The sequence below is a fragment of the Sminthopsis crassicaudata genome, chromosome 4, assembly GCF_048593235.1.
Source record: "Sminthopsis crassicaudata isolate SCR6 chromosome 4, ASM4859323v1, whole genome shotgun sequence".
Taxonomy (NCBI): domain Eukaryota; kingdom Metazoa; phylum Chordata; class Mammalia; order Dasyuromorphia; family Dasyuridae; genus Sminthopsis; species Sminthopsis crassicaudata.
In genome coordinates this window covers 192,174,065-192,197,306 of record NC_133620.1, presented here as the reverse complement: position 1 = coordinate 192,197,306, position 23,242 = coordinate 192,174,065, and the positions used below count along the sequence as shown (strand labels likewise).

General features: G+C 36.1%; 1 protein-coding gene across 1 annotated transcript in view; it reads left to right on the top strand.

Moving 5' to 3' along the window:
- Window positions 1-23,242, top strand: part of CCN6 (cellular communication network factor 6) — a 104,713-nt gene that overhangs the window by 60,581 nt on the left and 20,890 nt on the right. Inside the window, exon 5 of the mRNA XM_074264694.1 lies at window positions 7,486-7,625. Within this exon, the coding sequence (XP_074120795.1) occupies window positions 7,486-7,625 (140 nt within the window). The remainder of the gene's footprint in view (window positions 1-7,485; window positions 7,626-23,242) is intronic.

Genomic DNA, 23,242 nt, shown 5'->3' with positions numbered 1-23,242 from the left:
CCGTTTCTTTGTCCACCATAACATTGATGGTGCTCCAATGCATATATTTAATTGAACGAACCAGTTAATTTTATACAGAATTTCTCTACTTCTTTATATTTTGCTGCAGATGTCTATGAATAAGCTTCAACTAGCTTAATGGCTCCTCTTGCCATGAAATGGTTCTTCTCATTAGCTACAATGTATGATGAAATCAACCCTATCAATAATATTATTTGTCTCCAAAAAAAAAATGAAAAATGGCCTTCCATTTTGATGAAAGCATAATATTTGGCTGAAGAGGCAGAAAGTTTTTTTCAATTTTAGAAAGGTTTTATAAACATATTATTTTCTTCCCTCAGATGCCTGATTTCATTGTAGGATGCTATGAAAACACCCTGTTCAATCACCTCTGCAGCTTACTACCTGTGTGAACTTGGGCAAGTCAATTTAGTCAATAAATCAACAGACAATTTCTAAACACCTACCAGAAAACATAGGAGGGAATGAAATAATACATTCTGAAGAGCAATGAGACTTAAGATACAGCCCAAGGTGACCTACCCTGCAAATCTGAGCTAATTGCTTGCAGAATTTGTTGTTTCTGAATTTAATTAGCATAGAGCCTGGCATATAGTAGGTTCCTAATAAGTGTTTATTAATTGATCCATTAATGTGCCTTGCAATATGCTAGATGTTGGAGATATAAATAAAAAAGACAGTCCCTAACCCTCAAGGAGCTATTGGGGGAGATCACACATTCACATTAAGGTAAAAATAGGATATGGACAAAAGAAATGCAAAGTGATTGGGAGGGAAGAGAGGACAGATGCTAACAGCTGAGGGATTTAGGAAAGGTGTTTTGAAAAATATACCTCTGGGTCTAATTTCCTCTTCTGTAAAATGAGGGGGTTGAGCTAAATGAATTTTAAGGTTCCTTACATTTCCAAACCTTTATATCCTATGAAGACAGGGATATTGATGAGATTCATCTTGTTGGGATTTAAGTCTCAAAAGGGTATTATGGATTATCATTTATCATTTAGTTATATTGTTTCAACCTAGAAAATTGTGGCTGGAAAATTTTCTAACCCCAAAGACTTACAGTAGAGGTCAGTCTGACCTCAGAGACACTCCAGGAAAGCCAGATGGTTCTAAAGAATTCCATCCGGTATTTGTTTGTTTTGTGTCCCTTTAGCTCTTGTTTTGGGCCCACCAAATGTTTTGGGTTTGTCAAATTAGACTGACTTATTGGATGTTATACATCTCAAACTGCCCTTCTCTTGGAGACTACCTACAGCTTATGTGTAGCCAATCAAGCATGTGTCCTTATACCTTTATCCAAACTCTTTATAACTTAAAAACTTAAACTTAAAAAAAAAAAAAAGAACAAAACTTAAAGAGAGACTCACCCTTTCCTTCCTGCTCTTTTTTTCTAGCAAACAACTTAATAAATTTTTTTATAAAACTATTTCAGATTTTGGAGTTTGCTTTCCTGAACAACATTTTCCCAGGTTATTTAGGCAAAGCTTTTATATTTAAAGTAGCAGCAGTTAAATAAAAGCATGTGGAGAGGATAAACTGTGACTCTCAGCAACTTCTGGCCCCCTCACCCCCCTTTTTTTTGCTTTAATAATAATTAGAAGATTATTATAATAATAATAAGAAGAATTACTTTCCTTTTTCCTTTTATTTCATTGGTGTTTTGGCTATATCATTGGGTAAGAACCCACTGAGTTTTTCTGAGCCTTGCAATAAACACATATGGGATCATAGATTTAATAATGGAAGGAGTTTTAAAGATCTAATCCAACTAGCTTTTCATTTGTTCTTTCAGCTCCCACAACCCCCCCTGCAGTTTTAGTGCTTCTATCTACCATATAAATTGCCTTGAAGCTTCCGTAAGCCTCAGGGAGATAGATAGTAACCTTGGAGTGGATGAGGAAGCGGGGAAGCTGAGCTAGTGTCCTTGCCCTGAATTCTTCCTTCTCTAGCATAAAGTCTTTGTCTTGTTTACCTTTTCCTTACTCTTACTGAGCCTTTAAGAAATAAGGATTGATCTCTAGGTCACATGAGTAACAAAATGGGGTACTAGACATTTTCTCTGATTCTCACAGCTTCTCAAAATTTTCCCAAAATAGAAATTATGTACCAAAGATAAAAGCAACTTTAGCTGTCTCCATGCTCAAAATTCTGTAAAATAGAAATTATGTATTAAAAATAAAAGCAATTTTAGCTGTCTCCATGTTCTAAGGATACTCCCAGCATCCAAAAAAATTGAAAAACAAAACTCCATGTACTGATATCAGCTCATTGACTTTGAGTTCACTTGATATGCTTTTCCCTTCTCACATGTTAGCAGCATTGAGGATACACTAACAGACCCAGAGATTAACAATATAATCCTACAATCCTGTTGCTCTTCCTCTTTCTAATTCTGTGAAGACCCCTGGTTCCAGGCTGTAAAAAGTTTGTCTGGGCAGGAACAGACAAGCAGCAAGGCAGATGGCAGTACTTCAGGAATAAAAATCTGCAGAGGGCCACAACTAGGTAGTACCAGTGCTGCAAAGGTCTGAACTGCTGGTACTGAAAATTAGGAACAGAGAACCAGAAAGAACATGTTGTGAAGGGAACTGCACAACATTCTACTAAGTCTAAGAAAAAGAACACAGTACCTACCTGGGCCCAGTTCTGATCATATATAAGTCAAGAGACCTGAGCTGGTATACACGAATTGCCCATGGAGGAAGCTGAGATGCTTTGAGATCCAATGTCCCTAAAAACTACCTTCTTAAGAGACAGAATCAAAAAGGGAAAAGGAGAAAATCATGGGGGGAAAAGTTGAAATTGCAAGATCTCTAGAATTAGAAAACTCAAACATCTTGAACATAAGCATGTACATAAATAGGGAAACATTAACAACAGACAAAAGTCTAGTAGATTTATATCTAGAGGAATTTGTGCATCTATGAATAAGTACTGCAAAGCAAAATAAAATAATCTAGTACTTGATGAGAAAGAGTATCCTGTAAAATGTGAGAACATGGAACCACAATACTTTGTTTCTGAGTGGTTTAAAGGAGAAATGAGAATTATGGGGGCAGAATTTATAGACTGCATAGCAAAATAAGAATGCACAAAATAGAAAAAATAGAATCTGTAATGTCAAAGAAATAAAAAAATAAGATATTAGAAATGCAAATATACAGAAGTGGAGAACAATTTAAAAGGAAAGCAAACATTTTAAAAAAATATGCTCACTATGCAAGCATATCATACTGATCTCAAAGAAAGGATGAACAGAGATAACCAATGGATCATAAGTCTCCCAGAAGAACATGGCAACACAAAAAAACTTAACACTATGATGCAGGAAATATTAAAACTTCTGAACATAGAAAATAAAATGCCAATGGAAAGCTTTGATGGATCACCTTCAGAAAATAAAACAAAAACAACCCAAAGCTATAGACTCTAAGACACAGTAGTTAAATTTAGCAATTCACTTCAGAAACAAACAACTTTTGCAAGAAATCTGAAGAAAGACCTTCAAATACAAAGGAAAGGAAATTCTAATAATTCAAGATTTTTCTGCACCCACCAGAAAATGTAGAAAGGAATAGAATAATGTCTTGGAAGAGCAATGGAACTCAGGATGTAGCTCAGGATGATGTACCCTGAAAATCTGTGCTTAACTATAAATAAAAAAAATGGATATTCAATAATAAAGACAAACAAGGATCATTCAAATACCAAAACAGAGCATTGGAATAAGACTTTTATGAAGAATTAATAGAATAGGTGAAGTGACCAAAGAAGAAGTAGAGATCATTATTGATCACAAAATAGATAATTTTGATTATATTAAGCTAAAAAGACTTTTTTTTTTACAAACAAAACTAATGCAGACAAGATTAGAAGGGGAACAATAAACTGGGAAAACATTTTTACATTCAAAGGTTCTTATAAAGGCCTCATTTCTAAAATATATAGAGTATTGACTCAAATTGATAAGAAATCAAGCCATTCTCCAAATGATAAATGGTCAAAGGATATGACCAGACAATTGTCAGACAAAGAAATTGAAACTATTTCTAGTCATATGAAAAGGTGGTCCAAATCACTATTAATCAGAGAAATATAAATTAAGACAACTCTGAGATACCACTACACACCTGTTAGATTAGCTAAGATGACAGGAAAAGATACTGACTAATGTTGGAGGGGATGTGGCAAAACCGGGACACTGATACATTGTTGGTGGAACTGTGAAGAAATTGAACCATTCTGGAGAGCAATTTGGAACTATGCTCAAAAAACTATCAAACTGTGCATACTTTTTGACCCAACAGTGTTACTCTTGGACTTATATCCCAAAGAGATTTTAAAGGAAGATGTGCAAAAATGTTTGTAGTGGCTAGAAACTGGAAATTGAATAGATGTCCATCAGTTGGAGAATGGTTGGTTAAATTGTGGGTATATGAATGTTATGGAATATTATTATTCTGTAAAAAATGACCAACAGGATGATTTCAGAGAGGCCTAGAGAGACTTACATGAATTGATTCTGAGTGAAATGAACAGAACTAGGAAATCATTATACACGACAACAAGGAGACTATAAAATGATTAATTCTGTTGGACAGGGCTCTCTTCAACAATGAGATGACTCAAACCAGTTTCAATTTTGCAGTAATGAAGAGAGCCATCTATACCCAGAGAGAGGACTATGGGAACTGAGTAGGGACCACAACATAGCATTTTCATTCTTTCTGTTATTGTTTGCTTGCATTTTTGTTTTTCTTCTCAGGTTTTTTTCTTTCTAGATCCGATTTTTCTTATGCAGCAAGATAACTGTATAAATATGTATACATATATTGGATTTAATATATATTTTAACACATTTAATATATATTGGACTACCTGCCATGTAGGGTCGGAGGTGGGGGGAAGGAGGGGAAAATTTGGAACAGAAGGTTTTGCAAGGGTCAGTGCTGAAAGATTACTCATGCATATGTTTTGTAAATAAAAAGCTATAATAAAAAAAAGAAAAAAAGAAAGAATTAATAGGCTCATGGGATTTGGAAAGGGGACCTTTGAAATTATCTAGCTCATTTTACAGATAAGGGAATGGGCCCAAGGAAATGATGTGACTTGGCCACGCTTATATTGGTAGTACCAGAATCAGAACCAGTACTGAACTCAATTCCTGTGAGCCCAAATTTAGTAATCTTCTCACTATATCTATTATCTATATCATTCAACCAATCAGCAAACATTTATTAAATACCTACTATGTGCCAGGTGCTGTACTAGATGCTGGTGTTGCAAAGAAAAAAGTCAAACAGATCTTATTCTTAAGGAACTTACCTTGATGGTAAAGTTATTATGATGATTTTTTAAAGTGAACTTCTACTCTAGGTATTTGGTATGAAATATATTTAATGAACACTGATGAAATACTTAGAATGTGCAACCAAGACAATATTTTACATGGGGACTTAAATTTTGCTCCTTTTCTGCTAATATAGGGATGTGGAATACATAGCACTATCTTCCTTTACTGTTTAAAAGACAGTATTTCTCCCTCCAATGACTTTTGGATCTTTTTCTGATAATCCCAGAATAACTCACAATTTTCAAAGAAGGTCTGCTGAGCCCTGTTATCCAGAACTCTTACATGAAGGAAATCACCAATCACACACCAGGGCAATTTGTCCATATTTCTGAGCAGAGGGAGATATAACCCTATTACTAGTGATTAAAACAAAACCAAGTGACAAACTAAACCCAGAATCACATTTGGCTAAAACAATGGGTTTTGTACCACACCCATCAGAAAAATTATACTTTAGTCTTAAGGATAGTTAAGGATCAGAGAATTTCTGTGCCAAGTATCCACTTCCTGAAGATGCTTTTTCTGTTGTGCCTAAAGATTTGTTAAGAGATTGATCTCTGGGTGTGGTTTTTGGAGTCAGAATTAGGTTCATCACTTTATAGTCATGCTGGGCCTAATAGCAAGACTGGTTTTATTCTGCCAAGTTTTAACTGCTGTAATGCTGTAATTTAGCATAGATTAGACCATAAATATAAATCTGTCCAAGTCTTCCTGGGTTAATATGGATATGCTAAGGCATACTTTTTTATGTCTTTTTTCAGAACCACATACAATTGTGGTTTCACTATGGGGGTGTGTCCTTTCAGATTTATGTTATAATGTTCTATGAAAATATAGTGCTTATAAAGCAATTATTTTCAGACTCTATAGAAATATTTGACAGACAACCAATTAAGGAGATCTGCATTTAAGTCTAGTCTCTGACCTATATAGGCTATATGATCCTGGGTAAATCACAGTGCTCAGAGGAACTTTCTAACTGGAAGTTAGATGATTGCTAATCTGATCCAGATCCATGGAATGCAGTGTCTTTATAGAATCGTACAATGAAATCAGATGGGAGGGGGGAAATGATATATTTATAAAATCTTCCTTGAAAACAATAAAATCTTTGATAGGAAGAAATCCCTCTCTCTTAAATAAATGCTAGTTTTTACTGGCAATTAGTTACATCTCTAGATATATGTTTATATGAAGAATATGTGGAGAGAGGAAGGAAAAAGGAGAGAAAGAGAGTCAGAGGCAAGAAGAGAGAGAGAGAGAGAGAGAGAGAGAGAGAGAGAGAGAGAGAGAGAGAGAGAGAGAGAGAGAGAGAGAGAGAGAGAGGAAAAGAGAGAGAAGGAAGGAAGGAAGGAAGGAAGGAAGGAAGGAAGGAAGGAAGGAAGGAAGGAAGGAAGGAAGGAAGGAAGGAAGGAAGGAAGGAAGGAAAAAAGGAAGGAAGGAAGGAAGGAAGGAAGGAAGGAAGGAAGGAAGGAAGGAAGGAAAGAAGGAAGGAAGGAAGGAAGGAAAGAAGGAAAGAAGGAAGGAAGGAAAGAAGGAAAGAAGGAAAGAAGGAAGGAAGGAAAGAAGGAAGGAAGGAAAGAAGGAAGGAAGGAAAGAAGGAAGGAAGGAAAGAAGGAAGGAAGGAAAGAAGGAAGGAAGGAAAGAAGGAAGGAAAGAAGGAAGGAAGGAAGGAAGGAAGGAAAGAAGGAAGGAAGGAAGGAAGGAAGGAAAGAAGGAAAGAAGGAAGGAAGGAAGGGAGGGAAGGAAGGAGGAAGAGAGAGAGAGACAGTGACAGAGACAGAGAGAAAGGGGAGGGGAAACAGAGAGAGAGAGGCAGAGAAACAAAGCGTGTGATCGTACAATGTAGAGTTAAATGTGTGTTGGCTCATTTTGCTTAACTACTTTATTACAAAGGAGGTGTCTATGGAGAGTGGAGATGGTTGAAGAGCCAGTGATGGAACAAAAACATTTTTCTGTATGGATCTAAACTGATAAGCAGATAAATAAATAGATAGATAGTCGGATAAACGGACATATCTAGATAGATAATTTAAAGACATCTTAAAATTGCATTTATTTCCTTTTAGGGTTGAATGAAAATTTTATAATGAACCTGGTTTTTAAAGGGAATTGTTCTAACAACGAAGAGAAATAACAGTGTTTATCCCGAAGCGAGCGTTGTCCTTAGGAACTATGTGAGCTTTGGAGAAGACAAAGGTTTCCGGCAGCGGAATGAATCAGAAGAGACCAGCCAGGACGATACAATGTAACACACTAAAACCGCTGCAGAGCAAGCAGTCCTAGCAGGGCGGGGCCGGGCAGGCTCGGAGCTCGCTGCACTCCCTGCAGTGGCAGCCTCGCCATCAATGCGGCAGTGTGCAGGCGCTAACGAGCAGAAGGCGGGGTTTCTCCTATGGCATGTAGCGGGTGGAATTGAGCGGCCAGCTCTGCAAGACCGATAAGTTAGCGCATTGCGCCACCCAAAGTCCTACCAGTTTCACTGCAGGTGAAGATGGGAGCTGCATCTTGCATAAAGAATTGCACACATAAAAATCCAAGTCACAGGTTTAGAGCTGGAAGATAAAGCCTCCTGATTTTGCAGAGGAAGGAACTGAGGCTGAGAGTGATTAAACTGTGATCTCACAGGATCACACAGACAGGGTTTGAGCATAGCTTTTCCTGATTTCTGGTTTACTGCTCTACTTGTCCCTAAAGTCCTGGTACCACAACATAAAATCGGTGCCTCCTCAGCTCTTCCCTTCACCAGCCTTCAAGAACCCAGGAACACATTGTGGCAAGATGAGACCTTTGCTGGAGTTACAGTACTAGGATTAGGATTTAGAACTGGAAGAGATCATCTATCCCCCAAGTTCTGCAAGTATGGTCACCGAGATCCTTGCAGGGGGGGCATATAGTAATGTTAAGATGTGATTTGACTATGAAAATACTCCTTCCTTTTCCAACTATGTAGTGCCAGAGTTGTGTCACACACGTCAATCAGAACAACAAACTGAGTGCAGAGAGAAGCTGTCCTCTATAGGTATAGCACTTTAAGATCTGCTAAATAATTCACAAATATTACTTTATTTGATCTTTACAACAACTCTGAGATGAAGGTATTATTATTTCCATTTTACAGATGAGGAAACTGAGGCAGGTGGCGTTCAAATGATTTGCTAATGTCTGAGATCGGATTTGAATTTAGGTTTTCTTGATTCTAGGTCCATTTCTCTATCGACTACATCATATAGATGCTTCACATTAAAGAGATTTGCAGAATTTAGATATTAAAGAAATTTGCAAACATATGTAAAATAATGTCACTTCTCTTAATTTTTTTTGTTTTGTTTTGGAAAAGTTTGTTTTTTTCCATGAAAATATTTTTATGTTAACATATAATGAACTTATTGTTACTTTAAAGGCATCAATATTTTAGAAATATATTAGTTTTAATTTATAGTATGGATAATATTGATATATATTACACAGAGTTCCTCAAGAGTTTTGTAAAGTATAAAATGGTCTTGAAATCAAAAAGTTTGAGAACAATTATTCTAGGATATTAAGCAAATAAATTTTTCTTTGGGATTCATTAGGCATCATATAGTAGCTTTCATTCGTACTTAATGGAAAGTACAATGATGACCTTTAAAAAGCTTCTTAACAGCCCTTCCTAACTTCCCAGTCTCTTTACATTTTAACCTCTCCCTTCCTCCCACTACCATCCCACTATGATCCTTTTGATACTGGCCTTTTCACTGCTCCTCAAACAGGAAGCTCCATCTCCAGTCTTTGAATTTTCACTGGCTGAACCCCAAGTCTGGGATTCTCTATCCCTCCTCTCAGCCTACTGGCTTCCTTCAAATCTCAACTAAACTCCCATTTTCTGTAAAAGAAGGCTTTCTAGCTTACCCTTAATTCTACTGTCTTATCTCCAGTTTATTCTGTTTATATCTTAAACATACATAATTGTTTGTATTGTCCCTTCTATTACAATGTCAACTTTCTTGAGGGAAGAGACTGACAGTATGCTGCCTGGCACATTTGTTGTTGTTCCCTTAGGCATGCCCAATTCTACTTGACTCCATGGACAAAACCCATAAGGTTTTTTTGGTAAAAAATACTGGAGTGGTTTGCTATTTCTTTCTCCAGTGTGTCCCCATTTTACAGATGAGGAAATAAAACAAATAGAGGTTAAGTGATTAGCTCAGAGTCCTTTAGTAATAAGTGTCTGAAGCTGGATTTAAACTCAAATCTTCCTAATTTTAGTTGGTGGACTGTTTTTGAAGAGAACTAAAATGACATCATTATGTTAGAGTCAAGTTAGTGTGGCTGATCAGATCAATATGAGCTTGGACACAAACAGCTCCTATGGACATTTAGGGTGGATTTTCTAATTTTGAACATCTCACATTTCTTTTGACCTAATTCAATTCTTTTTTGCTGATAGAGTTCTCTGATAAGGGCATGCCATGCTCAGTGGTCCTGTGCCAGTGTCTTCCATCTCATGCAATCAATTCTAAAGTTCTTAAGAGAGACTTCAAGCGTGCCCTTGATGGCCTTTTCCGACCACCTTGTGAACGCTTGCCCTGTGTGAATTTTCCATGAAATGGTCTTTTTGGCAAGTATACATTTGGAATTCAAACCATGTGGTCAGCCAAACAGAATTGTGCTCTCTAGTAGAGTTGGAATGCTTGGCAGTGTAGTTGGAGAAAGGAACTCATCTGATACCTTATTTCTGCCAAGTGACCTTCACAATCTTCTTAGAACAATTCAAATTAAAGCAATTCACTTTCCTGGTATAGTGCTGATACACTGTCCAGGTTTCAGAGGCCTACAACAGTGAGGTCAGCACAGCGACTCTGTAGACCTTCAGTTTGGTAGTCAGTCTAATACTTCTGCTCGCCTACTCTTTCCTTTAGAGCCTCCTAGCTCCCTACTGAGCTAGCTCTGGCATTGCGTTTGTCAGACTCATTAAGAATGTATATATCTCTGGAAAGTATACTGCCAAGGTGAGTGAATTTATCCACGGCATTCAAAACTTCACCATTTGCTGTAAACTGATAATGGTTCCACATATGGACGGTGTGGTACTGGCTGATGGAGTAACTGAATTTTCTTGGTATTAATTGTTATAACAAAATTAGTACAAGTGGCAGAAAATCTATCCATACTTTGTTGCAAATCAGGTTGGGAGACAGTATTGAGTGTACAATCATCTGCAAACAAACAAACAAAAAAATCATGCACCAACACTCCTTCCACTTTAGCTGCCCTTCATAAATAATTCTTTTGATATATAGTTGCTGACTGACTGACTGGACTTCAGTTACCTCATCTATGAAATGACAAGGCTAGGTCTATTGAGCTCCACAACTCCTTCTACCTCCAATATTTTCTGATTCTAAGAAACCCAGACTTTTAAAAGCTCATATATTGTGTTGGGCTGTCTTGGATTGTAAGCATTTTGAAGTATTTGGCAGCTGGTTCCAGCCCAATGGAAACATGCAAATGTGAACTAGAATAATATGACCACTTCATGGATTTCCTTGTTCACATTAAATTGGAACCTAGTTATAAAATTAGAACATTCAGAATTAGAAGGCCACACACAGAATTGGAAACTATCTTATAAGGTCATCTTTTTTGGCCTTGAGAATTCATTAGAAATTTTTTTTTTAAGTTTCTATTAGGTGTATTATGCTAGGCACTCACTATACAAAAACAAAAATGAAGCACTCCCCGTCTTCCAAGAACATTACAGTCCTTAACAAGAAGACACAATGTGTATAGCAAAGTGCAATTCATATTAAAAACAAAGCTTTTTAAAATTTATTTTTATTTATTTATTTTATTTTATTTTATTTTTAAATTTTATTTATAATTTTTTGACAGTATATATGCATGAGCAATTTTTAAAAAAATAACTTTATCCCTTGTATTCATTTTTCCAAATTATCCCCTCCCTCCCTCCATTCCCTCCCCTTGATGACAGGCAATTCCATACATTTTACATGTGTTACAATATGACCTATATACAATATATTTGTGTAAATACCATTTTCTTGTTGCACATTAAGTATTAGATTCCAAAGGTATAAGTAACCTGGGTAGATAGACAGTAGTGCTAACAATTTACATTCACTTCCCAGTGTTCCTTCTCTGGGTGTAGTTGTTTCTGTCCATCATTGATCAACTGGAAGTGAGTTGGATCTTCTTTATGTTGAAGATTTCCACTTCCATCAGAATACATCTTCATACAACATTGAAGTGTACAGCGATCTTCTGGTTCTGTTCATTCACTCAGCATCAGTGCATGCAAGTCTCTCCAAGCCTCTCTGTATTCCTCCTGCTCGTCATTTCTTACAGAGCAATAATATTCCATAACCTTCATATACCACAATTTACCCAACCATTCTCCAATTGATGGACATCCATTCATCTTCCAGTTTCTAGCTACAACAAAAAGAGCTGCCACAAACATTTTGGCACATACAGGTCCCTTTCCACCCTTTAGTATTTCTTTGGGATATAAGCCCAATAGCAGCAATGATGGGTCAAAGGGTATGCACAGTTTGATAACTTTTTGGGCATAGTTCCAAATTGCTCTCCAGAATGGCTGGATTCTTTCACAACTCCACCAACAATGTATCAGTGTCCCAGTTTTCCCACATCCCCTCCAACATTCATCATTATTTGTTCCTGTCATCTTAGCCAATCTGACAGGTGTGTAGTGGTATCTCAGAGTTGTCTTAATTTGCATTTCTTTGATCAGCAGTGATTTGGAACACTCTTTCATATGAGTGGATATAATTTCAATTTCATCATCTGAGAATTGTCTGTTCATATCCTTTGACCGTTTATCAATTGGAGAATGGTTTGATTTCTTATAAATTAGCGTCAGTTCTCTAGATATTTTGGAAATGAGACCTTTATCAGAACCTTTAACTTTAAAAATATTTTCCTAGTTTGTTACTTCCCTTCTAATCTTGTTTGCATTAGTTTTGTTTGTACAAAAGCTTTTTAATTTGATGTAATCAAAATCTTCTATTTTGTGATCAATAATGATCTCTAGTTCTCTTCTGGTCATAAATTCCTTCCTCCTTCACAGGTCTGAGAGATAGACTAGAGAATTCATTAGAAAATTACTATAACACAATAATCCAAGGAGCCAAAGAAATCTCATTGGCTTCAACTACAGATAGTACTAGTATAGTCCCTGCCCCACCCCTCTATTTCCTCTTTTATTCTCCTTCTTCTTATAAGTTTAAGGGAATTTAAGTTTAGCTTATTTAAATTTAAATACTAAATTTAAATTTAAGGTATTTGTTCTCTGAAGTCTCCTTATAATTTAAACTCCCTAATTTATCTGATAAATTCTCTCCTAGATTTAGCTTCCTTTGAAAACCCAGCAAATAAGGGAATAGAGGTAATGGACAGAACAGATTGCATTTATTTTACATCCTCTTTAAATTTTTTTTAAGCTTCTACTTGATTTCGTTTAGGCTCTGAAATGCTCAAGGCTCTTTATTTCCATGGAGGATTCCTTTCCATCTAAGTAAAATTGATGGGAGTGAACCCTGAAACTGTCTTCCTTGACTTTTGGGGTGAGCTCTGAAACTCTCCTCTGACAAAAACCCATCCTTCAGGGCACTTAAGTGATTTCATTATGATTAGCCCAGGACCACTCTCTCCTTAGAAGGAACTTAAGTGGTTTCATTCAGCTGGAGATATAGACCTGATATAACTTAAGTGGTCTCCTTCAACTGGAAATCTAGGCCTGGGGGCAGTGACAACATTGAAGGAATCTCATTCAATGGAAGCCCTACCCCCAGACTTCTTATAAAATGACCATTTTGGACTTCAAATCTTTGCAGAAGTCCGAAGTAGGATTATGCTTTGCCAACCAGGACTCTTGCCTGCTGTGAAGACATTCTTTTCTCAGTGATAACCTTTTGTTATTTCTCTGCCAGGACCTCTTGCCACTCAGAAGACTGTCTTCCTAGCAAAACTGGCATCTCAGCCAACAATAAAAATCCCTTTTCTTGCCACATTCAGATTTTAGGTTTGTAAATTCTTTCACATTGGACCTGCATAGATCAGAGGGGATTCCCACAACTCTCTGCATTGCCACTAATTGCATCAGAATGACACCTGATTTTAGTTTCATTCTCAGGTAGATTCAAGGCCAAAAATTACATTGCTGCACTCAGAAGGGGAAGGAGTTAAAAGACAATAGGTCACACTGTGCTCTTTATCATTACCCCTAATAGATCACTGCTACTTTCCTGGTTAATTAGATATGCTTATAGTTTAAGGAAGATGTCAGAGATGGTAAACCTATATATATTTATCTTAGGAATTATCTATAGATTTAGGAAGGCCATTTTATTTATTACTTGGCTAACAAAGGCAAAAGAATAGAAGAAACAAAAAGGAAAAGAAAAATAATTAGAGATAAATTTCAGTTTGAGTCAAACCTTAGAATGTATTATTATTCTCAGATAGAGAAGGCTGGACTTATGATTTTATTCATTTGAGGAGCTCCCAGTGAGAAACCTCTTCTCCCAAAAGACATCAATTCTTCCTCTAAAATTCTAAGTTTAAGAGAATAGCGTGGAGCCTGAAGAAATGAAATGACCTGTTTATGCTTAGTATGCCAGAGCATACTTGACTACTTACTTACTTACTACTTGGCTAGCTCTGCAGCTATGACTCCATAGTCCCTCTCTTAGAATACTATTATTATTATTAGGCATTCAGAATTAAATGACTGCCCAAAGGTCACACAGCTACTAAGTGTCTGAACACAGTATGTATCTGAGGCTGTATTTGAACTCAGGTCTTCCTGACTAGTGCTCTATCTACTGCAATACTTAACTGCTCCTTAGAATTGTTATTGAAAAGATGTTTTATTGTCATTTGTTAAAGGGATGTAGTCATTATTACCTCAATGGGCTCTTTAAGGATATGTCACACCAGACACATCTCATTTCCTTTTTTGAGGGGATTATTAAAGTAGAAGAAAGTCAAGTGATTTACATCTGGAACAGATGATCTGATTATCAATTTTTCAACTGGCAAAATATATGGTCGGTGGTATGTCCCATAGATTGGATCAAAGAATAAGAATCCCAAAAGATCTTGCCTGATAAGAAGAATGAGCTATGTCTAATATTAGGAAATAATTAATGACTAAAAATAAAATTGTATATTTGTATTTAAAAAATCTACTGCAGAAGTATAGATAGTAATTCATTTGAAAAAATCTGAGGGTTTTAGTGGACTGCAAATACAATATAATTCAAGCATAGGGCACAGCAGTGAAAAAAAGATATTGGAATCTTGAGCATTCATTAATAGAGATATAGAATCCATATCCAGGGAACTGACCTGACATTTCCCATTCTTGCTATAGATAGCTTGATTTGCTTATATTTGTTTGTGTATTATCTTCTCTGTTAGACTCTAAGCTCCTCGTGGTCAGATATTATCTTTTGTCTGTTTTTGTATCCTTACCATTCAGCATAGGACCTGGCACTTAATAAATATTTATTGATTGATTGATTTGTCAGACCACATCTGAAGTACTGACTTCAATAGGAGCCACATTTTAGACAACAATAACAGATTGAGTTGTGTCCAGTCTGAAATCACCAGCTGGTAAAAAAAGAAGGGAGATTAAGCTAGATAAGGATAAATTAAAGGAATTGGGATTATTTATCATGGAGCATCAATAAGTCAGCAAAGATTTGTTAAAGCACCAATTGTATTCTAGGCTCAGAGGTATGCTAGAGATACCAGATAAAAAAAAAACAAAAAAAAAAAAACCAAAAACCAAAAACCAAACAACAACAACAACAACAACAACAACAAAATTACAAACTCTTCCTGCCCTCAAGGAGTTTACATTCTACTAAGGATTATATTATATCACTCCCGTCACATTTAGAGCAGAAAGTGTCATGTAAATGGGATGAACGGGAAACTTCTAGTCAAGATGTTTTGATCTTTTGTTGGCTAGAATCTGAGTTCTTCAAGACAGCTGCCTTTTGAACTGAATGAAATTGAATCTTTGTCTTTAGATAGAAGATAACTATTATCTGATATTATTATCTGAAGATAACTATTAACTGATATCAATGCTGAGATACAGAGTTGTAACTAGTTTAGCTTGACCAGAGTTTTAATATCTGGGCAGAGGTTTTCTCCTTTTTTTTTTTTAGTCTTTAAAAATTAAAAAAAAAAATTTTTTTACTTAAAGTTTTTGGTTCCAAATTCTTTCTTTCTCCCTCCTTCTTCAACCTTCTTCCTAAAATGACAAGCAGATATAGGTTATACATGTGCAATTATGTAAAACATTTCTATATTAGTCATTTTATATAAAAAGACTTGAATAAAAGAAAAAAAGAAAGAAAATGAAAAATAGCATGCTTTAAACTATTAAATAAATATCACTTCTTTCTCTGAAGGCAGATAGCATACTTCATTATTTGGAATTATCTTAGATTACTGTATTGCTGAGAACAGCTATATTGCTGTCACTTATGCAATGCTCCCCTGGTTCTGCTTGCTTCACTTTGCATCAGTTCATGTAATTCCTTCCAGGTTTTCTAAACTCATTCTGCTTGTCATTTCTTACTCATAATAATATTCTATTATAATCATATACCAGAGTTTGTTCAGCCCTTCCCCAGTTGTTGGACTTCTCTTTGATTCTCGATTCTTAGCCCAAGAGATCTTGGTCTTCTCTTTATACCTTAGTTCAATTTTTATGCTCTGCTGACATAACTCAGAAGCAGTGTATATATCTCATGGCTCTATTGCTTCTGGCTCAAGGCTCACCTTGTCCTACCAACCCGTCTGGTCTGGAGGACGAGTTATCTCTTTTTCTGGCCCAATAATTTTTGTTCAATTATTCAGATTGTGTCTGACTCTTTGTAACCCTGTGTACCATACTGCCCATGAGGTTTTCTTGGCAAAGATATCGTAATGTCTTTTCATTTCTTGCTCCAGTGGATTAATGTAAACAGGTTAAGTGACTTAATAAGTTTCTGAGACTTCAAGCCCAAGACTCTATCCACTGAGTCATGTAGTTGTTCTTAAGTTGCACAAATTGTCCTCTGTGCTATTGCTGTCTTCCTTTCTGAAACTAAATTTATAAGACTTCATGTTTATGTTTCTGCTGAGAGTACCAAAGGTCAAAGCATCCCTTGGTTTATTAGTAATCATATATTTCTAGGTAGACAGAAACTTTTGAGAAATAGCTAGTGGAATAATTGCTGACACCAGAGCTATGAATCACTAAAAAAAAAATAGCTCTTCATGGATCAGAAAAGAACTGTGTACTTTTTGGTGGGTAGCATCCATGACCAGGTAATAGTTAAAAACCTCTTATCTAATAATGTGAGACACATGGGGACTCTGTGCTTGGGTTCCAGTCAAAGAAATAATGTCAGCCAAAGTTTGAGGTGCACTTGCTGGATTACCAACTTCAGTTTTTCTGGCCATCATAAAATAAACAAACTGAAACCCTGAGAATAGGGTAGCATTCAACAAATTCTTCTTAAACAACTTTGATGTACAACTCAGGTGTCAAACTCAAATAGAAATGGATCTTTGTAGCTTCATATTGACTTAGGAAACCATAAATTAACATTATCTCTATTGGAATGTAATTTTATTTACTTTGTTAAACATTTCTCAATTATAGTCATACATCCTTATATTCCTTGTGCATATTGCAGTTTTTTAAAAAACAAATCAAAGGTTTGTAGCAATCATGTGCAGTGCCATTTTTCCAAAAACATGTGATCACATTGAGTCTTTGTAACATTTTGGTAATTCTAAATTTCAATATTCAAACATTTTCACTATTATTATTATATCTAATATATTACATTGATGATTTGTGATCAGTTATTTTTGATAATATTATTGTAATTGTATCGGGGCACCACAAACCCTGCTCATTTAAGAATATGAATTTAATTGATAAATATGTGCTTTGACTGCTCCACCAGCTATTAACTGTCTCTCTGTTTTTGTCTGTCTCTGTATCTCCTTGGGTATTCCCCCTATTCCCTGAGACACAACAATATTGAAATTAGGCCAATTAATAACATGCTATGTTGGCTTCTTAGTATCCAAGGGAAAGAAGGAATTAATCAATGAGATAAACTTTATTGTTGTCTTATTTTAAGAAACTTCCAAGTCACCCCAAACTTTGGCAACCACTACTTTGATACAAGACCCTCCACCAGCAAAAAAGATTATGACTCATTTAAAGATCATCAGATGATGGTTAGTATTATTTAGCAATAAAGCATTTTAAAAATTAAGATACATACATTTTTTAAGACTAGTACTATTGCACACTTGACAGACTATAAGTATAAGCATAACTTTCATATGCACTAAAAATCAGAAAATTCTTGTGACTTCTTTTATTGCTTTATGGCAATATTCACTTTATTGTGATGGTCTGGAATTAAAGCTTCAATATTTCTGAGGTATGCCAGTACCTTAATCTGATTTCCTGTAGGCAGTGAATTTGACACCTCTGAAATACATAACGTTGTGCTGCAGGGGGATAAAAAGAAGCTAAGACATAGCTTCCTCCCTCAAGGGCCTTTTAATGTAGTTCAGGGGACAAGATTCACATACTTTAAAAATATACTCACAAGGTCAGAGAAGGATGCTAGGGCCAGTGATAGTTTTATAGTCCCATAGCTATTGGGGCTGGCTACTGAATCCACTCACTGGCTTTGTGATGGGTTAGATTTAGTCAGATGAAGACCCTGCCACAATAATATAGCCAAGTCTGCTAGTGCCTTCCCTCTGAGATTACCTCCAATTTCTCTCTCTCTCTCTCTCTCTCTCTCTCTCTCTCTCTCTCTCTCTCTCTCTCTCTCTCTCTCTCTCTCTCTCTCTTTCTGTATATATATATATATATATATATATATATATATTTTTTTTTTTTTTTTTTTGCAAATGATCTCCTCTGTTAAACTGTATACTCCTTGAGGTGAGAAGACCTCATTTTTGCCTTTATATCCTCAGAGCTTAGCACAGTGTAAGTGCATAATAAGTATTTTTTGACTAACTGATCAAAGAAGTCACTTGTTGTGGGAACTTCTCTCAAGAACAACAGAATCTTTCGACAATTATAGGGCAGTCTTTCGTCTGGTCAAATGGGAATAGTAGTAGGGAGCCCATGTGTCACAGAGATATCTTGGGAAGGGAGGAAGACTGGGAATTTGTGATTTCGACTGCTGGGGTTTGGTATTTTGTTGTGAATTGTGTTGTTTCATTATAATTCATTTGCATATCAGTTATATTCTGGATAAATGCTCTATAAGTATTCAAGCATATTTGTGTGTTCACATGTAGAAATGATTCCATTATGTCAAAACCATCACGTGACTAGGATTCACTGAAATAAAATGAAATCCAGAAGTAGGTAAAGTTTACTAGTAAATGGGAAGTCAAAGCTAAGTTATAATTGGATAGATCCACTTATCACTGGAAAAAAGTCGGCACTTCTTCACAGTATAGCAAAAGGATATAATGTCACTGATTCTCTAAAAATCAGGGAACATGGCACTCATGCAGGTCTTGTGAAAACCACTGGGGAATCATTGCTGCTGGTAGTTGTTGAAGTCAGTTGCTAGCTATATAAATGCACATATTTTTAATGTTAGAAAATTCTTTTTTCTGCATGTATATATTTATTTTGTGATAGATCAAGGTGCACACATTTTATGAAGGTCCAAAGCTTCTAGTAGAGAGGAACATGGATGAGTAGGTTCATAGTTTTCTAATTCTGTCTAGGGCTCACAAGTGCCTTGTTTTATCTCTAAAGATCCATCAACCAACAGGACCTACTATGTATAAATACCAGGGATACAAAAACACATATTTTATTTTCAAGGAGTGTACATTCTATTGAATTATATTATTAAGTGCCAAATGAAGGGTATGGACAGTAAGTGGCCCTGTTGTAAAGAGATCATTGTGGGTTGGAGTTATTGGTCAAATCTTCATGGAGGAAGTGGTATTTGACCTTGGAGAAAGGCTAGGATATGGATGGATGGGGAAAGGATGGGTAGGAAGAGCAGGAGCAAAGGCAGAGAGGGTTTGTATAGAAATTCTTCCACTATTTAAATATCAACCATTGTAGCCTGAAGCTCTTTCTTGTGGTTCTGGCTTATTCCTTCAAATAGAAGCATCTCATCCAAATGTACAGAAACTAACAAGAAACCAACTTCTCATATTGAGAAGTTAAGGGAGAAAAGACAAAGAGTGATTGCCAAGGGAAAGTAGGTAGCCCTTTGTCATCAGTTTAGTCCAAACTGATCCTCTTGAATTTAGGATTCACTGAATTCCTTCTTGGATAATGACAGATTAAAAATTTAAGCCTCTGAAAATGGATTCTTTGAATGTTCTTCTTCTTTTTCTTGTCCCCTTAGAGTGCCCCTGGCATGTCAATGATTTGCTCAATGTCTAATATGTATCTATCTCTCTGCTAGGCACTTGGGAGGGGAAGAGGAATTTTGTGAAGAAATGGAAGACATGATCTCCTGCTCTCTACCTCTCAGGATTTTTTTGAGAAAAGTGCTTTATAAAACCTAAAGGGCTAAATAAATGGGAGCTACCTCTAATGACCTGCAATCATATTTATGAAATAATATGCTTCCTTAATCAGAGAGAAATATAGAATATTAAAAACTTAACCTCCAAAAGGGCACGTAGGTGGTATGTTTGGCATGATGTAAAGATCTGACTTCAGTCACTTATTAATTGTGTGACCCTGGGCAAGTCACTTAACTGTCTGCCTCAGTTTCCTCATCTATAAAATGTGCTGGAGAAGGAAATGATAAATCATTCTATTATGTCTGCTAAGAAAACCTGAAATGGGGTCATGAAAAGTCAGATATGGTTCAACAACAATACTCTGACTTTTTCATTTTGCAAATGATCAAAATGAGTCAATGAGGGGTCCCATGACTTGGTCAGCATCACACAGCTAAACACTGGAGACAACTGATTAATATATTGTAAATGAAATATCTTCATGTGCAATAGGTAGTTGAAGATGTTCACTTAAAAATATTCAATAAGCATTTATTAAGAGCATAGCATGTGCCAATAACTGTTATAGGCAATGAAGATATAAAGACAAAAATGATTTAGTTTTTCTTTCTCAAAACAGCATATTCTTAAGGTGTGTATATTCTACTGGGGGAGACAACATGTGCATAGAAAATTAAATTGGGGAATGGAATAAGCATTCATATAACATATATATTAGAACTTTCTTATTATAATGGCAGTTAGAAGGGATATATATATATATATATATGTATATATATATATATACACACACACACACACATATGTAGACAGAGAAGCTTTGTCTGCTTTGCCATTCTATCTTAAGGAAAGCAAAGCAGGCAAAACAGAAAATGCCTTTTCTTTAATGTAATTTCCATTGATAAAATCACATCAGTTTCAGATGTGACCACTGGACCATGCCAAAGACTTTGGTAACAAGAATTTTCCTTTCTTAGCATTTTGTAGCTGTGGCTGTAGCACCTGCGGAAGCAATGACTGGATTTCATCCCCAGTGGGTTTGTTTCCCAGGATGATGACTGAAGGACTTGGGCTAGAAGCATTGCAACCCCCAAAGCTTTTGGGTTCAAGGTGTTTCACTGACTCATCAGGGTCTGAGGGGAGAGGTTGTGGGAGTGCTTTGATTTGCCTGGCACATGCACCTTGCTGCTTCAGGTAGGCTGGTTTGCCTGGCCTGTGAAAGACAGGTGGCTGACAGTTGGTAATGATGGTTAGACCCTTCTCCAGGAGAATTGTTTCTTTGGCTAATGGTTATGAGGGTTGGATTGGAGTTAGGATTTATGTAATTAGGCTCCCAAGAAACTATTTTAATGACTTAGAAAAAATAACAACAAAATTCATATGGAAGAATAAAAGGTCGAGAATTGCAAGGGAACTAATGAAAAAAAAGTCAGATGAAGGTTTTCTAGCTGTACCTGATTTAAAGCTATATTATATAGCAGCAGTCACCAAAACCATTTGGTATTGGCTAAGAAATAGACTAGTTGATCAGTGGAATAGGTTAGGTTCACAGGTCAAGATAGAGAATAAAAATAGCAATCTAGTGTTTGACAAACCCAAAGATCCCAACTTTTGGGATAAGAATTCATTATTTGACAAAAACTGCTGGGAAAACTGGAAATTAGTATGGCAGAAACTAGGCATGGACCCACATTTAATGCCACATACTAAGATAAGATCAAAATGGGTCCATGATTTAGGCATAAAGAACGAAATCATAAATAAATTGGAGGAACATGGGATGGTTTACCTCTCAGACTTGTGGAGGAGGAAGGAATTTGTGTCCAAAGGAGAATTAGAGTTCATTGTTATTCACAAAATAGAAAATTTTGATTACACCAAATTAAAAAGTTTCTGCACAAACAAAACTAATGCAAACAAGATTAGAAGGGAAGTAACAAATTGGGAAAACATTTTTACAGTTAAAGATTCTGATAAAGGCCTCATCTCCAAAATATACAGAGAATTAACTAATTTATAAGAAATCAAGCCATTCTCCAATTGATAAATGGTCAAAGGATATGAAAAGACAATTTTCAGATGATGAAAGTGAAACTATTTCCACTCATATGAAAGAATGTTCCAAATCACTATTGATCAGAGAAATGCAAATTAAGACAACTCTGAGATACCATTATACACCTGTCAGATTAGCTAAGATGACAGGAACAAATAATGATGACTGTTGGAGGGGATGTGGGAAAACTGGGACACTGATGCATTGTTGGTGGAGTTGTGAAAGAATCCAACCATTCTGGTGAGCAATCTGGAATTATGCCCAAAAAGTTATCAAACTGTGCATACATACCCTTTGACCCAGCAGTGCTACTCCTGGGCTTATATCCCAAGGAAATACTAAAGAAGGGAAAAGGACCTGTATGTGCCAAAATGTTTGTGGCAGCCCTTTTTGTAGCGGCTAGAAACTGGAAAATGAATGGATGCCCATCAATTGGAGAATGGTTGGGTAAATTATGGCTCATGAATGTTATGGAATATTACTGCTCTGTAAGAAATGACCAACAGGAGAAATACAGAGAGGCTTGGAGAGACTTACATCAACTGATGCTGAGTGAAATGAGCAGAACCAGGAGATCATTATACACTTCAACAATGATACTGTATGAGGATGTATTCTGATGGAAGTGGTTATCTTCAACATAGAGAAGAGCTAATCCAATTCCAATTGATCAATGATGGACAGAATCAGCTACACCCAGAAAAGGAACACTGGGAAATGAGTGTAAACTATTAGCATTTTTTATTTTTCTCCCCAGATTATTTTTACCTTCTGAATCCAATTCTTTCTTTGCAACAACAACAATAAAATTCAGTTCTGCACATATATATTGTACCTAGGATATACCATAACATATTTAATATGTATGGGAATGCCTGCCATCTAGGGGAGGCGGTGGGGGGAAGGAGTGGAAAAATTTGGAACAGAAGGAGTACAAGGGATAATGTTATAAAAAAAATTACCTATGCATATGTACTGTCAAAAATGTTATAATTATAAAATTAATAAAAAAAAAAAAAAGGAATTAGGATTGGTGTCTGGGAAATGTTACCACTCCCAACAATTTATATACTCATTGGTGGCAGCTGGTGATCAGTCATTGTTTCTGGGGTGGGCTCACTCAATTTCTCTCCTTAATAAAAACTTTTGGGACTGACCTGGAAGCAGACTTAGTCATTTGTGGGATACTGCTTTTCCAAGACCCCTAGGCTAAGGGACGGAGGTTGTTTCCA